At 50.7% G+C, this 17,012-nt stretch overlaps 1 protein-coding gene across 20 annotated transcripts in view; it reads right to left on the bottom strand.

Moving 5' to 3' along the window:
- Positions 1-17,012, bottom strand: part of FOXP1 (forkhead box P1) — a 569,896-nt gene that overhangs the window by 99,826 nt on the left and 453,058 nt on the right. The window contains exon 1 of one of the 20 annotated variants that reach the window (XM_036331575.1): positions 3,668-3,730. The exons of 16 other annotated variants lie outside the window; for them this stretch is intronic. Coding sequence is in view for 1 of the 4 variants with exons in the window: in XM_036331570.1 (XP_036187463.1) it covers positions 1,741-1,812 (72 nt within the window). In the remaining 3 variants the exon portion in view is untranslated. Of the gene's footprint in view, positions 1-1,740; positions 3,107-3,267; positions 3,514-3,541; positions 3,563-3,667; positions 3,731-17,012 lie in introns of those variants that run through there. 3 more of the 20 variants (XM_036331577.1, XM_036331576.1, XM_036331570.1) reach the window with 3 other exon arrangements.

Here is a 17,012-nt window from a genome sequence, read left to right as displayed (position 1 = left end):
TCCTCATGCTTTTAACGGGATTTGAAAATGAGGCACAATGCATGTTTGTTCTTCATTTTCCTCATTCTAAATTAGCGTCTCTTCAAACAACTGCCAGGCTGGAAGAGGGACTCAAAGAAGATTATTCCTACAATCCTGAAGTCGAGGCCAGTTTACCTCTTTCCAAATAATTCCCCAGAGGACTGTTTAGCTAAGAGGTACCCGAGCTTTCTTTTTTCTTAAATAAAATAAAGCTGAATTTTATGAGAAGGAAAAAAACGTACTGCACACTCCTCAATGAGTAAAACAAATGCCCAGAAATATCATACCGCTTCCAAGAAAAGGAACCTTTCACACTAAACAAAAACAAATTTAGCCTAGGGAGCTAAGACTACCCCAATCTAGCCATGCAGGTACACATAAAACTACATGCCTTTGCCCTGAGACATCTACAGATCATCAGAACATAACTCCTAGACTCGTAGGAAATAATGTGTACAGAGACATAAAATCAACGTATCACAGAATGGCTGTTTTTATTCAGCATCTCCTACTGGAGAATGCATGTGAACCACAAATGCAGCAGTTAAAAACATGTTTAAAGGTACGAACGGTAAATAACCCAGTATTTACAAGCACTAGGATTTGTAAAACCTGGACTAGTTGGCAGCCATTTAATGATTAGAACGTCTTGTCATGGAATTCACATTTTAACATGTAACATGCACAGGCACTAGGTATTTATTTACCTGAACATTCTCTCATCATCTGTTGCTGCATTATCCCTCGCTACCTTCGTAAAGAACCACCTGAAGTGGACTCTACTTGGTTATTATACTTGCCCAGTTACTAAGAACATAGTTTTAAGTTTCTCTTTAGTGATGTTCATCTACAACTAAACCACATAATAAAATGAATTGCTCAACCTTCTTTTTGCCAATTCAGATTTTACTCAAATTTTATATCAAGCTCAGAAGCTGGTTACAATGTTCTCCCTTGGCTGTTTCAGAAACACAATGAACTCAAACACACTTCTGCCACATTAGCCCAGATAAATCTGTCATTTCACTGCTTTTAATTAATCTGGATTTTAATTTTTCTGTATCTTGCGAATGTGTGGAGGCTGGCTGGAAAGTTGTATAACTGGCCAGTGTCTTGAAAGAGTTTACCTTTCAAATGACAGCTCCTGACAACGTGCAAATACAAAGCAGCGATGGCAGGGTTTTGTTTTTTGAGGTACACTTAACTGCAAAAAATTCAAGCCAACCATTCCTATCACAAGCTTTCTGATGATTTATGGTTTACCAACTGAGCAAGGTTACGCAACACTGCATGCCTTTAGATGCATTATTTCAGCTAGTTGAGATTTAATTAAGATCACAGCCTCTAAAATCCCTGTCAAATGAAAATTCTGAGAAGACAATACACTATATACCCTCATGCAGAATGTTTCCAGTCCATCTTCTGGGAAAATATGAGTTAATATGCGTTTCTATGGCTGCAGACAAAAAAGTTCACCAATTTTGTTTTCTTTTGACACTTCAGTTGTTTTCTATTATATGTCATGAGATCATTCCCTTCCAAGGAGGGAAGAAAAAAATCGAGAGTGAAACACATTGCAGAAAATGCACTTGACATTATTATCCAACATTATCATAGCTTAGCTATGATGTCATCACATTTTCATATAATCAGCCCATGTTTATTAGTTTCATTTAATGAAATGTTTATTTTAAAATACAACACAAACAGAAAGCCTACCTTTCTTGAATTACTCCGAGTAAATAATTGACATGCTATGTTTCTCATTTCCTTTACTGACCAACTTTTCATCAGATGAGCAGCACATATAGGTAGAAAAGCAAGTTCTTAGGGCAAATAAGAGAATATAAAGCCTACTGCTTTCACTCTATAAGTAGCCCGGAGTATAAAAAAAGTCTTTAAAATAGTTTTCTCCTTATAGATTGGTAAAGAAAAAATGTGTAATCATGTGGCCCTTCACGTATTTTCATTTGCATCAGATGAATATTTGTTGCCTATCTCATGCCTTAGAAATGACAGGTGCTTGCAGTCTGGCTCTTGACAGGCCACTACACAAATAAGTGGCCGGCCTGAAAGGGCTAATGCAGTCCTAATGAACAATAAATCAACTGTGATTATCAAGTGTCAGCCGCTGCTTCTCAGTTCAGCTCCATCACATCCCAGAGTCAGCCAGTCGGGTCTCTGAGTAGACAGTCTGTATTTTGGTTTCATTTTTACACAATTTTCACTGAAATGTGTCAGGCAGCAACAAAGAATCACATAAGACAGAAGTAGACACTTTTTCAATGTATGCAAAAGGTACCAATTTGGAGAATCTGCTTCTGTCTTCATTTGGTTTACTTAGTGATGAGTCAACGTTCAAGAAATATTCTTTTAAACAACAGCAGCAGCAACACATCAAATCCAAATCGAAAATCTTAAAGTGATCGTGTTTGAGGGCTTTGGCAATGACATCCTGGCTTGAACACTTTCCCGAATACACTACCTTGAATGGCACACACACATCCCTCTTGAAAATTTTATGACAAAACAAAAAAAAATGAACAACAGAAAAAGCAATACAGGGCTGCTTCTAAAATAAAAACTTCACTTGATTTTTAAAAAATGGCTTCTTTAACACGGACTTCCTAATGATAAAATAAATGTAACATTTTTTTTCCTTAAGCAGATTAGTCACTGATAGTATGATTCACATTTCCTGTTATCAGGCTTAATTTCCCCCAGAAATGTGTCACTTCAGAATGCTGGAATCTATGGAAATGAGATGATTTGCATTTTTAAATTGGCTTGATTAGAATATTTGGTCTGTGCGGACAGGAATATAGAAGTTTAATATTTTACTTATAATGCAGGCCTTGAAGGAGTTAATCCCAAAGAGGAAGAGTGCCTATGTACTGTGCTCTAAAACTTTACCACCCACTTCCGAAGCTCCCCTGCGCCCCCGCCGCGCGCTGGGTGGGGGGCGGCCCCTCCCGCTGACCGGGCCCCGGGCGCGGTGACAGCGGAGTCGGCGGCGCGGGGATGGAGGAGGCCGCGCCGCGCAGACTTCACGGCCCGCAAAGGAACGCGACCGCGGCGGGGAGCCCCGACTGCGGGTCCCGCTCCGCGGCGAGCGGCGGGCTTCGTCCCCCTCCTCGCCTCCCCTTCCCTCCCCTCCCCGGCCGGGGGCTCCTTCCCTCCGGGCGCTACGCCGACAGCCCGCAGACGCAGAACAAACTCTCGGGGCCAGAGCAGCGCCCCGCTCACCCTCCGGCGAAGGCGCCCGGTGCGTTCACAGGCTCCCCAGGGGCACAGCTCACACCCGGGTCCCCCCGAACCGGGTGGCGGGGCTGCACCCCAGCGGCTGCGCCAGGCCAGCCCCGCGGGGAAGGAATCGCGAAGGAACCGGGGCGCGCGAGCCGCGCGGCGGGACTTCCTCCAACTCCGCGGCCCCCGCCCCGCACCGGCGGCAGCGGGAGAGGCCTGCGCCCCACCCGTGCCGCCGCCGCTTCCCCCGCGCAACTCCCGCCAAGTTGGTGACCTCAAGTGTCGGCGCTGCTCCGAGAGGCTCAACTCCGACGCCGGGCGCCGCGCGGCCGCCACGGCGAGGCCCCGGGAAGCGCCCGGAGGCGGCGGGCGCGCGGCGCGGAGCGGCCCGGGGACCCACCTGACACCGTCCATGTAGCCGCCGGGCGCGCGGGGCGCGGGGCGCGGGCGGGCGGGGGCCGGGCGGGCGGGCGGGCGAGGGTCCGGCGGCCTCGGCGCGGCGCACTGCACGCGCGGGCGCTCGGCTCGCGGGCTGCCACCCGCGCCGCGCCGGCCCCCGCCCGCCCGCTCCGCCAATCACAGCCCGCCTGCCGCCGCCGCGCCGCCCCCCACACAATGGGCCCCGCGCGCCCCGCGCCCGGCAGGTGAGCCTCGCCCGGCCCCCTCGCGGGCGCTCGGCCCGCCGCCGGCTCCGGCCGCTTGCGTGTTGTGCGCCTTGGCGATCTCCCGAGGCGCCGGGACCCGGCGGGGACTCCGCGCCCCCAGCAGCTGCCGAGGCCCGGGAGGGTGCGGGCTCCGGGCGCTTCCCTCCACGCGGCCTTTCGGGAACTTTCGCTGCACGTGGACCGGCTCGCGGCCGGCCTCCCGCCTCCTCCAGGCTTTGGGCTCCCCAGTGCGCGGTGCCGGCGGAGCCGGCCGGGAAGTGCGTGGCCACCAGCGGCCTCGTTCGCTAAACCGAGTGCTTGCCCTCCACCAGGGCAGCTGCAAAGAAAGCAACTGACGGGTCCCTTAAGAAATAATTCCTTACATTCCTGTCCTATTTATACAACAGCAACAAAAGCTACTCTGTACAGACACTGTAACAGGGCCTCTGTCAGAAACAGTCGCTAGTCTTCAGTGCTATTTAAATCGGAGTACTTGGGTTTTAAAGTCACAAATACGCTATTGGCTCAACTGGCACAACGTAGGTGTCAGGCCAAGTGGGTCCGTTTCGGCTGCTCTCGAAAGCACCCTCCATTTACACCTGTAACTGGGGGGAAACTCCTTGGCCTGGGGCCCTAGACGTAAAACACAAGCAAATCATTTTTATTATTTTTCTCAAAATACTCAAGGAAAAAGAGTAGTGGCATCAACAATTACTTATTTTCCTTCAGTTAAGAAAGCCACAACCCAGTAATTCCAGGTTTACTTGAAAGTATTTTTCCATTTTAGGTGTTAAAATTAAAATTACTACAACCAAAAAGCATATTGATAAAATTTCCAATCAAGCCAATGCCTGAATTTCAATAAGGTCAGCAGACAATCCCCCACTAATCTGGCTGCAAAAGAGACAAAAGCAGCCATTGACTGTCAGCTCATGATCAGATGTTAAATGAGTCCAGCACAGCCACTCTCCCCGCTAAAGTGTTCCTGTGTCAGATAACAAATTTATTAATGGAATTTTTCAGGTCAGGAAAATTTGACCCCGCCCTCTCATGAATATTCAATAGAGAACAAAGGGTGGTCTTTTTTTTGGGGGGGAGGGAGTGGGGAACACCTTGAATCTGCCCAAATTTACCATGAATCTCAGAGTTCTGACTTTTAAAGAGACAAGGCACTCCACTGGGAGGGCCTGGCAGGGTCCCACAGACAGAAAGTAAAAATATAGGAAGTTCTCTTCAACCAATGCACAGTCAGAAACTGGAAATGGTCATTTCAAAAATACACATGTGACTTTTTCAAGGGTATTATAATTATTTAAGATTTAATGTCTGTGAACAAAATCGGGGTGCATTTTGAACAAGCAATTCATTCTTTTAATAAACATGTTTTTCATGAGGCATCCATAAAACTCATGCATGCTTTTACAAGTTGAACTAACTACCTTGTTTTCCGGTCAGTGTTTATCGCTAATAGTCCCAGAGCATCAAAACCAACAATAAACAAATAAACAAGCAAACAACAAACATTAGAGACGCCTATGACCCAGCTGGGAGATGAGTCTCCACGGAATATTGGCGTGAGGCAATGCGGCGGTTACACAAGCACCATGATGCTGGCTTTTAAGCACATGGGACCACAGAGGGGGGAGCAGTGGGAGCAGGAGGCCTGGGAAGGCTGCTTGGGGGGGGGGTGGTGCTTAGAGGATGGCTGGTTGGAGAAGGGAGGCGACAGTGTGGTGAGGGAAGTGGCTTAGCAAGCTAACTGAGGCCACCTGGAGCTCTCCCTGTCCTCTCTCCAGACATGGCCTAGTGACTCAGAGAGGACTTCTAGGCAAGGAAATGTCCCCTCAGTGATGAACGTGGAGAAGCTGTATCTGCCAGGCCACTTCGATGAATTCTGGATTCCCAGGGACCCCCTCCTGTGTGGGTCCTCTTGCCCTTCCAGGGACTCACTGAGAACTCGACTCTCCCACCCCAGCAGTACAATAGGAAATGCTAAAACTCAGTCACCTCGAAGACTTAATTAACATTAACGCCACTTACTCAGCACCACGAGGGCCTTTTGGAAAGGCTGGGCAAGTGCCAAAAAATTAAGAAGGCATTTGACTTGGGGAGGCCTTTAGAATTGAATAGAAATTGCAATCCCATTTTAGAGGAGGAAACTGAGGTTCTGAAAGGCAAAGTGATTTTTTTCCACACCCAGCACCACAGGTCCTGTGGGGAGCAGACACTGAATAGTTACAGAAAAGAGAGGCCAGGATAACAAAGTGAGTAGAGGGGCTACTGTTTAAAAAAGAGTGAAGGAAATGCTAAGTACTGTACTTAGAAATATTTTTAATGCCCACATCCTAAGCGAACACCCACAACAGATACAGCCCTTGTTCAAACACCACATGTTAGGAAACCTATCAGTTGCTGAATGAGTCCACTGTGCCGCTGGCTGTGTACTTAAGAACAGATTACTAGGATCCCACCCCAAACTCCAACCACCAAATAGCACACCTGGGACTAAAATCATGTGTTATGTTTGGTTCTGCGGAGCTTTAGCTGTGACCACAGACGAAGGTGAAAGGTTTTCCTGCCCATCGAGCTGAGAATGAGGGAAGAGTCGGGAAGGAGCGCCAGGCGGGACTCCCGTGCATGAGGCACGCGCAGCGGCGAGGAGGCCGCAGCAGGCCTGGCCCGAGAGGCCGGCTCCGGCCCAGGGCCTGCCTTGCCAGGAGCTGCTTGGAAATAACCGAGAAAGACGCGGGAACGGACCGGCTCACATACTTCAGCAGCACTGAGGCCAAGACTCGCCCAGGTAAGTCAGGTGTGTGTCCTCATAGGAGACCCTGCGGTTTCTGTTGCCGGAAAGTTGATCTGCCAGAGTCAGTGAAATAAAAATGGATGAACTGCCGGGTCAGAAAATCAACTGCAAGGTGAGAGGCCAGGACCTTAACTCAATTCTCCATCTTCTTCCAAACAACACTTGTGTTAGCGCTTATTTCCTCTCCCTTTCCAACTAATATAGTGCAATGCAGGCACCTCGCCAGGACTGCCACCCGCAGCCACTAGAGTTAATGACAGGCAACAGCAATGCCCATTTCCAAGATTTGGGCATGTGTCTCCAAGGAGCCACTGTTCCTTCTCGATTTAAGTGGAACTTTTACTTAAGAACACAAGTCAGGACATCCTTCATGTAGAGCAGCGGTTCTCAACCTGTGGGTCGCGACCCCTTTGGGGGTCGAATGACTCTTTCACAGGGGTCGCCTAAGACCATCGGAAAACACATATATAATTACATATTGTTTTTGTGATTAATCACTATGCTTTAATTATGTTCAATTTGTAACAATGAAAATACATCCTGCATATCAGATATTTACATGACGATTCATAACAGTAGCAAAATTACAGTTATGAAGTAGCAACAAAAATAAATTTATGGTTGGGGGGTCACCACAACATGAGGAACTGTATTAAAGGGTCGCGGCATTAGGAAGGTTGAGAACCACTGATGTAGAGGGAGGGGAGTCAGTAGCTTTGCACTGGTTGCGTGTATGTTTCTGTTGTCTGTGTTGGCCATGAAGCTATTGATTAGGCTGTTTTCCTTCTGTGCCTGTTTGGCCAAAGGAAAGGATGAGTTCTCCCGCTTCTACAGGAGTTTAAGTTTCGCTTTATAACTTCCTCCCAATTTCCATTAGCATCCTCATTTAATGCAACATTTTCTAATGCCAGTGTCCTGGTTAACTTATATTTACAGTAGAGGCCCGGTGCACAAAATTTGTGCACTCAGTGGAGGGTGGGGGGGGCGGAGGGAGGGCGGTCCCCTCAGCCCAGCCTGCACCCTCTCACAGTCAGTGTTTTCCAGTCAGTGTTTATGGATGCCTCATGAAAAACATTTCCTTGCCTATCTATCACCCCACAGAGAGAGGCCCCGCCCACCCACGGCAGCACTGTAGGTCGGGTAGCCTGGGCCTCCCTCTGTAGGGAGGGAGGCCCCACCCACCTGCCACAGTGCTGCTGGCTGGCCAGTAGCCTGGGCCTCCCTCTGCAGGGCGATCGTGGGGCGATGGCTGGGGCCCCAACCAATTGCATTGCACCCGCCTTGGCTGGCCTGGCACCAGTGGGTGTCATAGCGTGGTCGTCTGGACGGTGGTTCTGCTGTTCAGCCATTTGGTCGATTTGCATATTGCGTTTTTATAGATGGCATGACTTGTCAACCTTCAGGTGCCTTATGACATATGAAGAGGTATGTAAGCTATGGAAAACATTTAACTCCCCCGCTCCAAACCTCTCACTCTAAATGGAAAGGCGTTCATAAAACGCCACTAGTAAGCAAAGTCACATACGGAAAAGAAAAATGGCAACGTTTTGTCCTAACTCTGCATCTGATCAACAGTAACAGATCCCTCTCCTAACACTGTACTCCCTAGTCTCACCACCATGTGAAACGTAGACCGAACTGCTGCTACAACAGGTTTCGCTATTGCAATGAAGTGCGCATGGTTCTCAGAGGTGCGCACTGAGGGAAGGAAGTCTCCCGAGAGCTTCCTCCTTCAGATGCCGAGAAAGGACCACTGCCCATCAGGAGCCTGTCCTTATCTCCAGGCAGAGTGACAGCGCCGCAGCCCCTGCAAGCCCGCCGTCTGCAGCCGAACTGGGTCACTGAAGGGGAAAGAAGAGATGGCTCATGGGGGATGAAATTACATTTGATTTTTTTACCATTTAATTATGTAGAAATTGCTGAATATCAGGTAAAGGCAACTAGCCACCTTTATTTAGTAAAGTCAGCTTTTCGGGAGACCTGTCCTGTGCAGCAGGCGACGAAGAGGCGCAGGGAGCGTGTCCCTGCTTGCCCTCTGAATGGTGCTCCCAGGTCTGCCTCCCCAGCAAGGCCACCCTCCTGTGACCTAGACAGACACGCCCTCCTGTCAAAACCTTCATGACGCCTGCCCTCTGCTGGTAACCCAGCCAGCATTCGGAAATTTCAACTCCCTCAAGGTATTCAAGACAACTTTTAAAAGCTGCAGAGAGAGAAGGCACGGAATGAACTGTTAACGGGAATATACGTGAAGGACTTTCGAGAGGAGAAGGCGCTGCAAGGCAGGTGGCCCTTCCCGGGTGAAAAGGCACCTGGTCCCATGTGCCGCCCCGAGGACTTGCCCTGCTGTCGCCTCTCCTTTGTTGGGGGAGAAAGCAGTGACCTGGAGGTGGGTAGGCAGTGGCTCACACCTCGCCTGCCCCAGCCGCAGAGCCAGGCCAGCCTGCAGGAGGCTCTGGCTTGGGGGCCCGGGAAGCCGAGGCCTGCAGGTCCCTGCTGGCCATTTCGGACGCGTCTCCCAGACAGAACAGGCAGCTCAGCAGCAGCAACCTCAGAAGCAGTTGGGAAGCAGCACCCTAGACAGGGCTCTAGACCCGAGTCCATGCTTATACAGAGCACCGGTCCCTCTACCGCGACCCTTACCCGGGAGGCCGTGCCAGGCAGAGGCAGCCCCCCAAGATCACCGCCTTCCACACTGGGCGGCCCAGCAGACATCTGGGGCCCGCCAGCTCTCCATCATCTCTTTCCTTCACAGCCACAGGCCCTCTCTCCCCGACACCCAGCGTTGAGAGCAGCCGAGCTTTGTCTTCTGTGGAGAGGCTACAGGCTAGTTCGTGGGGGGCGTGGGGCTGGGGAGGGTGTGGTCAGCACTCAGGGACAGACTGCACCTCCTTCGGTCTCTGCTTCCCACTCTGAAGGCTCCTGCGGTTCCCAAGCAGTTCCAAGGGGGCTCCCCGGCAGCGCCAGGCAGAGGCACCTGAGCTGCCCAGCCCCGCGGCTCCGCGGCGTCTGTCTAGCCCTGAGAGCAGGCCGCCGGCCTGCCCGTGACACAGGGCTCTCCGTGACCTTGCCATGTATCACAGTGTGACTGGGCCTCACGCCACCCCTCCAGTCCCACACTTCACCTGAACAAAGGGAAACAGGAATGAAATACCCTAGTTTCTTTAACAATATGGCACTAACAACAACCACCATCACGGATGGCTTATGACTGCGGGTACGCGTCACAGCAGCAGAGCACTAACCTCTAGGTGTTTCCTGCTTTCAGTTAAGGTCCTGAAAAACACTGGCAGCCCAGCCGGGGCTCAGCTGGTTGGACTGCCGTCCAGGGCACTGAAAGGTCGCGGGTTTGGTCAGGCACATACAGGAGGCACCTAATGTTTGTCTCTCACATCAGTGTCTCTCTCTCTCTCTGTCTCCCCCCACCTAAAAATAAATAAAAACATATCCTCAGGTGAGGATTAAAAAAAGACTACCAGGAATATAGTTTGAAAACTATAAATAGAATTTTAGAGCTCGAGGACCTTGGACACGATTCTCATTGTCAATGGTAAATCAGGGAACAAAGAGAGGAAGGGAAAATGCCTTTGGGAAAACAACCTAAAAGCCCTTATTCTGATCCTCTCTAGGTCTGACTGTGAAACATCAACAACTTGTGCCCGGGAGAAAGTCATGCCATGCAAGTCGCTGGATCGAGCTGCGGCTCTAAACCCACCCAACCTCTCCTTTGCCGCCCATGGTCTTCTCTCCACCATCCTGCTCCCACCAGTCATCTTCTGGATTTCTGGTCCTACCTCCCAAGCCATCCTCCTGCTTCTGCGGGTCTCACTTTGGAAAGGAGACAGGAAAGTGAGCAGCTTTGTGCGTGAGGTGCCCGGGTGGGCTCTGACGTCGCCATGCACGGAGAAGCCACAGGTGATGTTTGGGTTGGATTCCAGGGAAATTGGGAAGCAAGCATGCATCTCAGAGACAGCGACGCCTTCTGAGGTCTAATCAGCCTGGTCTTGAGAAGATGCGTATAGAAAGTTCCAGCTCACGTGGTAATTAGTTACTTTTCATCAGTTTAAGTGGCCGTCCATCCCTCCTGAGGACACGGAGCCTGGTCACCATGAGGCCTAATCTGTGGACTCGGCAGCCTGCGTCTGGGATGTTTTGCTGCTGTTGTCTCTGGGAGGGAAGGCCTCTGGGGGAGCCAGCTACCATGGCATCTGGCTCCGCATGCACTCACAATTTCACACATGGTGTAACAACCCATGAACTGATTTTAAGATTCCTTTTAAAGTTTCCAACATTCACACTGACGGAGGTAAGGCATGGGACTCTCTTAGTGCCCAGAGAGGTCATGGCCTGGAACCACAAGCATCTGAGCATTTGCTGAATTAAAGAGACGACAGACAGGTAGGGCAGGGGACAGAGAGGAAGGCTCCCTGCCCGGCAGGCGTGGCTCCGTGGCTGAGCATGGAGCTGTGAACCAAGAGGTCAGGGTTCAATTCCTGGTCAGGGCACAGGCCCGGGTTGTGGGCTTAATCCCCAGTGTGGGGCGCGCAGGAGGCAGCCGATTGATGATTCTCTCTCATCATTGATGTTTCTCTCTCTCTCTCCCTGTCCCTTCCTCTCTGAAATCAGTAAAAATATGTGGGTATTTTTTTGTTTTTGTTTTTTTTTAAAAAAAGAGGGTTTCCCTTCTCAGCCTAAGGGGATAAGAGCACTTCTAAAATAAGACAAGGATTCTGCTGGATATTTAAGGATAGTGCGAGGCCTGGTGCTTGGCAGGGAGGGTGGGGACAGCATGAGGAACATCCGCAGGGACTTCACCTGAGCGGCAGCACGGGGACTGCGGACTTACCAAGGCTGGGCAGTCACCGTTGGTGCAGGTCTCCCTCCCTTCAGATGAAAGAGCTTTTCTTCTTTTCCTCGATTTCCTCTCAAAAACGCACCCCTCCCTTCCTATCCCCTCTGCCCGCTTCTCTCTGCCCTTGGTCCACGCCGTGTCCACCGGACCAGCTCCCGCGCCTCTGGCACCTGGAGCTGAGGCTGGGCATGTCTATGCTCTCAAGCCAGTGGCCTGGACTCTCCCTCCCTGGAGGCTGGGCGCAGGGGGTGGTGTGATGGGCCTCTGCAGTGTTGGGGGGTGAGTGCCACACCGGGGCTGGGCGCCACCAGCAGAAGGCTGAGGAGCAGGGGCCCAGGGGCGAGGGGTTTGGTCACCAACGGGTGTGAGAGAATGGACTTTGGTCACAACGGGAAGGAGAACAGACACATGAAGAGGACCCGCCTCCACACAGCGGCCAGCTTACAAGGCCTGCGGCAGCGGCAGCAGGGTGCCTGCGGCTCACGGTTCCTTTTGCACTAAGTGGGGCCGCAGGGACCACCAAGTCCTGAGATTCTATGAAACTTAGTGGCATAGAAAAGGAGAGAGAAGCCACAGAAGTTTAAACAAAAAGTGCTCCTCCATTAGGCAAATCCTCCTCCTCGAGAGAGAGAAACACACGCACACGTGCGGAGGGGAAGCCGCTCACTAACCACAGCCTCGCCATCCAGGGTACCGAAGGGCGCTGCGCCCCTGACCCCGTCCGACATCCGCGCACCTCCCTTCCAGCACCCCTTCCAACAGGGACTCAGTCCCTCACCCGCCAGAGAGAGGGTGGGCGGCAGAGATCAGCCAGGGAACTCCTATGCACATATGCATCACCCGGACACAGACAGCAGGGTGCTGGGAGGCGGCAGGCTAGCAGGGGTCAATGGGGAAAGGGGGGCAAATACAATACAGAATAAAGACTGAAAAAAGAAGAAAGAGTGCCCTGTACATAACAGCCCCTTAGCAAGTATTTGATGAATTTATAAACAAATGAATAAATATATAAATGAATTAACGTTCTCTTCCCCTTCCTTTCCCCTTTCTTTTCTCTTTTCCCCTTCCTTCCTCCCTCCCTCCCTCCCTCCCTCCTTCCTTCCTTCCTCCTTTCCTTCCTCCCTTTTCCTACCTTCCTTCCTTCCTTCCTTCCTTCCTTCCTTCCTTCCTTCCTTCCTCCTTCCCTCCCTCCCTCCTTCCTTCTTCCCTCCCTCCCTCCTTCCTTCTTTCCTCCCTCCCTCCTTCCTTCTTTCCTTCCTCCCTTTTCCTTCCTTCCTTCCTTCCTTCCTTCCTTCCTTCCTTCCTTCCTTCCTTCCTTCCTTCCTTCACATTTCATTATGTTTCAAGCACATATTGTCTTTAAACCAGTGGTTCTCAACCTGTGGGTCGCGACCCCTTTGGCGGTCGAACGACCCTTTCACAGGGGTCGCCTAAGACCATCCTGCATATCAGATATTTACATGATGATTCATAACAGTAGCAACATTACAGTTATGAAGTAGCAACGAAAACAATTTTATGGTTGGGTCACAACATGAGGAACTGTATTTAAAGGCCAGAAGGTTGAGAACCACTGCGAGTCTCAACTATAAGCTCCAAGAGGCGAACTCTGTACTGTTTGTTCTCTCTCAACTGGCAGTATACACTGCATAATGGAAATGAAAAGGTACCCAAGTCCACGGAAAGTCGTGGCATCTCGACAGGTGACAGGCACATGCAAGGACAAGGAAGTGTCTCAATATTTAGGGCCTAAATCTTTTTGATGACAATTTTATCTGAGTGACCCCATATGCAAAAAAATGCACTCGCATACAGCAATCAATGACCAGATTCTTTGACTAAAGAAACAAGTTGAATACAACTATGACTCAAGCTTTACACAAATCAGTTTAGATTGTGTAACTGAGTAGATGGAGACGCTAAGTACAACACAACTGTACCTACTAAAAGCAGACGGCTATCCAGACTTAAAAAAGTCATCTACCTCCCGCCTGTCTTGGGGCGGCGGGAGGCGCTTTCCCTGCTCCAGGGTCTGTGCTGCCCTTCGCTTCGCTCCCCCCGCCCCCCTTGCCCAGGAACCTCCTGTCCAATGCAGCTGAGAAGGCGAAAGGGGGGGGAGCCCCTGGGAAAGCCTCGGCCCCCACGCCCCGCGGGCACTGCGCAGTCGCAGCAGCCAGGGGACCCTCTTCTCCAGAGTGGAGGGCAGCGCTGCGCGGCCTGCAGGCCTCTTTTCCCCTGGGCGCCGGGAATGGCGGACTTCAGAACCCAGCTCACCCTGAGCCTGGCCGCTACTGAGCCCTGTGCCACAGCGGCGCCCTTCCTCCCGCGGCCGCACTCTGTCTCCGTCACCCCTTCCCCTGAAAGCGCTAATCTTTCCGGGTTTTCACAGGCAGGGCAGCAGGTGCGGTGTGAACTGGGTACAGGCCTTGCGCCCTGGTTGGCCACCGTCCCCGGGAACGCTGCATGGGAAATGGGCTGGCCCTGCGGAGCCATCGGCCGTCCTGTCCAGAGGAGGGCGGGGTCTCAGGGCCTTTCTCCGGTGCAGCCCAGGGTCCCGGTGCCCGGGGCCACCGCGGGGGCTTTTTCAAAGATCGTGATTCTCCATCCCAGAAGACGAACCCTTCCCCTCCTTCTCCACGCACACTCCTGTCACCTCTCCCGCCCTCAGTCTCCTTCTCTGGCTGCACTGTGGTTCTTTCCTAAGGCACTGTGCAGGCTGAAGGCACCGCCTCCGTGCGGCCCCCCAGCACCTCATTGCACCTACTATGGTGCTTGAAACCTAGTGGGTGCTTCGGGAGCCACTCTTCTCCGGCGTGAGCGAGCAGGCCTGCTTCACCCCGCACCGCTGCGCGAAGGCCCTGCTGCCCTGCGGGTCTCCTTCCCTCGGTGGGGAAGGGGAGTTAAATAACTCAGAATCAGGATCCCTCCCCTGAACCACCAGTTGAGAACAGTGCCTAGAAAGGTTAAAGGTCACCTGAGAGACACACCGGTGACTCCTTTCAGAGCAGGACCAGGCTGGGGGGCTGGTGCCTCTTTCCCTCGAACCTCACCGTGCGGAACCGCCTCCCCTCTCGCCTCTCCCACCAGCAAGCACTCTTCTCTGCAGAAATAGACGTGGATCAAGAATTTCCAAATTAAAACCTGGCAAAGGTTTCTATATTCTTGTTTCCTAAACCTATAAATCAAAACTGTCTAAACAGGTCATAAATGTTCCTGGGCAATATAATGGGAAAGTTCTGATTTATGGTGCTGGTAGAATAATTTTAAATAATTACATAAGAGTTTAGAAAAATGCAATTAACACCTTTACAAGTTTTTTGAAATGAAAGTGAATCTCTGGAGATGATTGTTCCCAAACATACGGAAAGACAGTAACAAATAAAAATAAAGCTGTGAGATGCCGCTGCAAACAGCCCTGTGGAGATGGCGCAGGAGCCTTTCCTCAGAGAGGAGCCACTGGCACGGCTTACCTCTGCGCCGGTCACACGATAACCGCACAGTCAGCGCAGGTCCCTACGGAACAGCAACATTAAATCCCAAACACACAGAGTGGCCAGATTATTATGACCACCCGACGTTTGTAGGCAAATTAGCTATAATTTCGAGCTGAAGTTGCTAGAGGGCCAGACCATTATAAACGTCTGAATAGCACAACATCCCTAAGTATCATTGCTGATCAGGTTCATCCTATCATGTGGATGGCGTATCCCAATGGAGATGGCTTCTGCCAACAAGACAATGCGCCATGCCCCGGTGCTCGTATTGTGCAGGAGTGGTTTCAAGAACATGAGGGAGACTTTACCTTGCTTAGGTGGCCCCCACAATCACCAGATCTCAAACCAATTGAGCATTTGTGGGATGAAGTTAAAAGAGCCACCAGGCAGCTGGTTCCACAGCCATCAAATCTCACAGAACTGGACAGTGCTATTCCTCAGGCATGGTGTCAGACTCCTCGCATCACCTTTCAACATCTCGTGGAGTCAATGCCAACAATCGCCGCAGTATTGAAGGCAAAAGGTGGCCCAACGAAGTACTGATGGGTGGTCATAATAATCTGGCCACTCAGGGTAAACATCATGTTTCCCGCAGCCCCGGCGATGCCTCTGCCTGGTCCCACACGCCCCCCACCTCCCCACCCCTCCACTCTGTCCTTGGTACATGGGACACTTCACATCCTCCTACCTGCTCTGACAAACCTGGACAATGCTCCTTGCTTCCTCTTGCTCCTCATGTGACACATCTCCTCCTTCACACCCAGCCTTCCACAGGTGAAGTCCCTTCACACAGCCTTCCTAACCCTCACTTCCCTGGGTACCAAAGAAAGGCTCCGCGCACTGCATTCCCTCCCTCAGGCTTACCGAGCAGTAGTGGTTATTAACTCCTTTCTCAAGCTCACTTAGGCTCACAGGCTAACAACCGTCCTCTTTGTCCCTCACTTGATATTCTTCACTGTGGCCATCTTACCCACACCCAAGCCTTTACCTCCACTTCCAACTCTGGGAGTCGCCTAACAAGGCCATCTCGGGTTAAACTAACGTTTAAATTAAGCATGTGTTGCTTAAATGCTACCTGTTACCCATTCTTTTTCTAGATTTATCTTTGACTAGTACACTAAGCAATACTGCAGAATTTGACTTCCCACGGGATTTTGTCAGACCCAATGGGAAATTGAAAAGGGCTACAACACTCCACAGTTCATACACAGAGAGGGCCCAGGGTAGCTCCCCAGTTCTCTCAGCCACATTCACTTACACTCTGTGACCACCCAGAGACACTCCCAGCCACCATCCTGGCCACAAGAACCAAGGAAACACTTAGAATCATAGAAACTTTGATCTGGAATAAATTTAGAGATTTTAATCCCACCCCCTCATTTTCCAGATAAGAAAACTCATGCCCTGGAAGAAAAAATGACTAGCCAAAGGTCATACATCTAAGTAGTTACTGGCAGAACCAACACCAGAACCCAAAACTTCTGACTCCTAATTAAGCGTTCTTTCCATTGCCTCACACCACGTGGCAGGCAGGTAAATGAGGAACCACAAAAAGTAAAACAATCACCGCCCAGCACACACTTTTCTTTGGTTGGGGAGTACGTAGCAGATAACAGTCTGTCTGTAGTTGTTGCAATCAGAGTGCTTTTTATTTAAACTACAAATTATGAATGAAAAAAACACACAATTATTAACTTACTAAAGGCATAGGACACCAAGAATTAAGTTACCTTCCACAGTCACTCATCTAAAATCCATGTAAGTACATTAGGCCATTAATCTAGAGCTAAGCTGTCCAATAGGGTAGACGCTTGGTACATGTGGCTATTTAAGTTTACATTAATTACAACAAAATAAGATTAAAAAAAATCAGTTTCTTAGTCACACTACCCACATTTAAAGTGCCCGCACCCAATGTAGCTAGAAACTACCATAACGACAGCAAACAGAAC

Source organism: Myotis myotis, unplaced genomic scaffold (assembly GCF_014108235.1).
Source record: "Myotis myotis isolate mMyoMyo1 unplaced genomic scaffold, mMyoMyo1.p scaffold_m19_p_13, whole genome shotgun sequence".
In the NCBI taxonomy this organism is placed as follows: Eukaryota; Metazoa; Chordata; class Mammalia; order Chiroptera; family Vespertilionidae; genus Myotis; species Myotis myotis.
The sequence above is the reverse complement of the archived record's forward strand: the minus strand, read 5'-3'. Positions and strand labels throughout refer to the sequence as shown.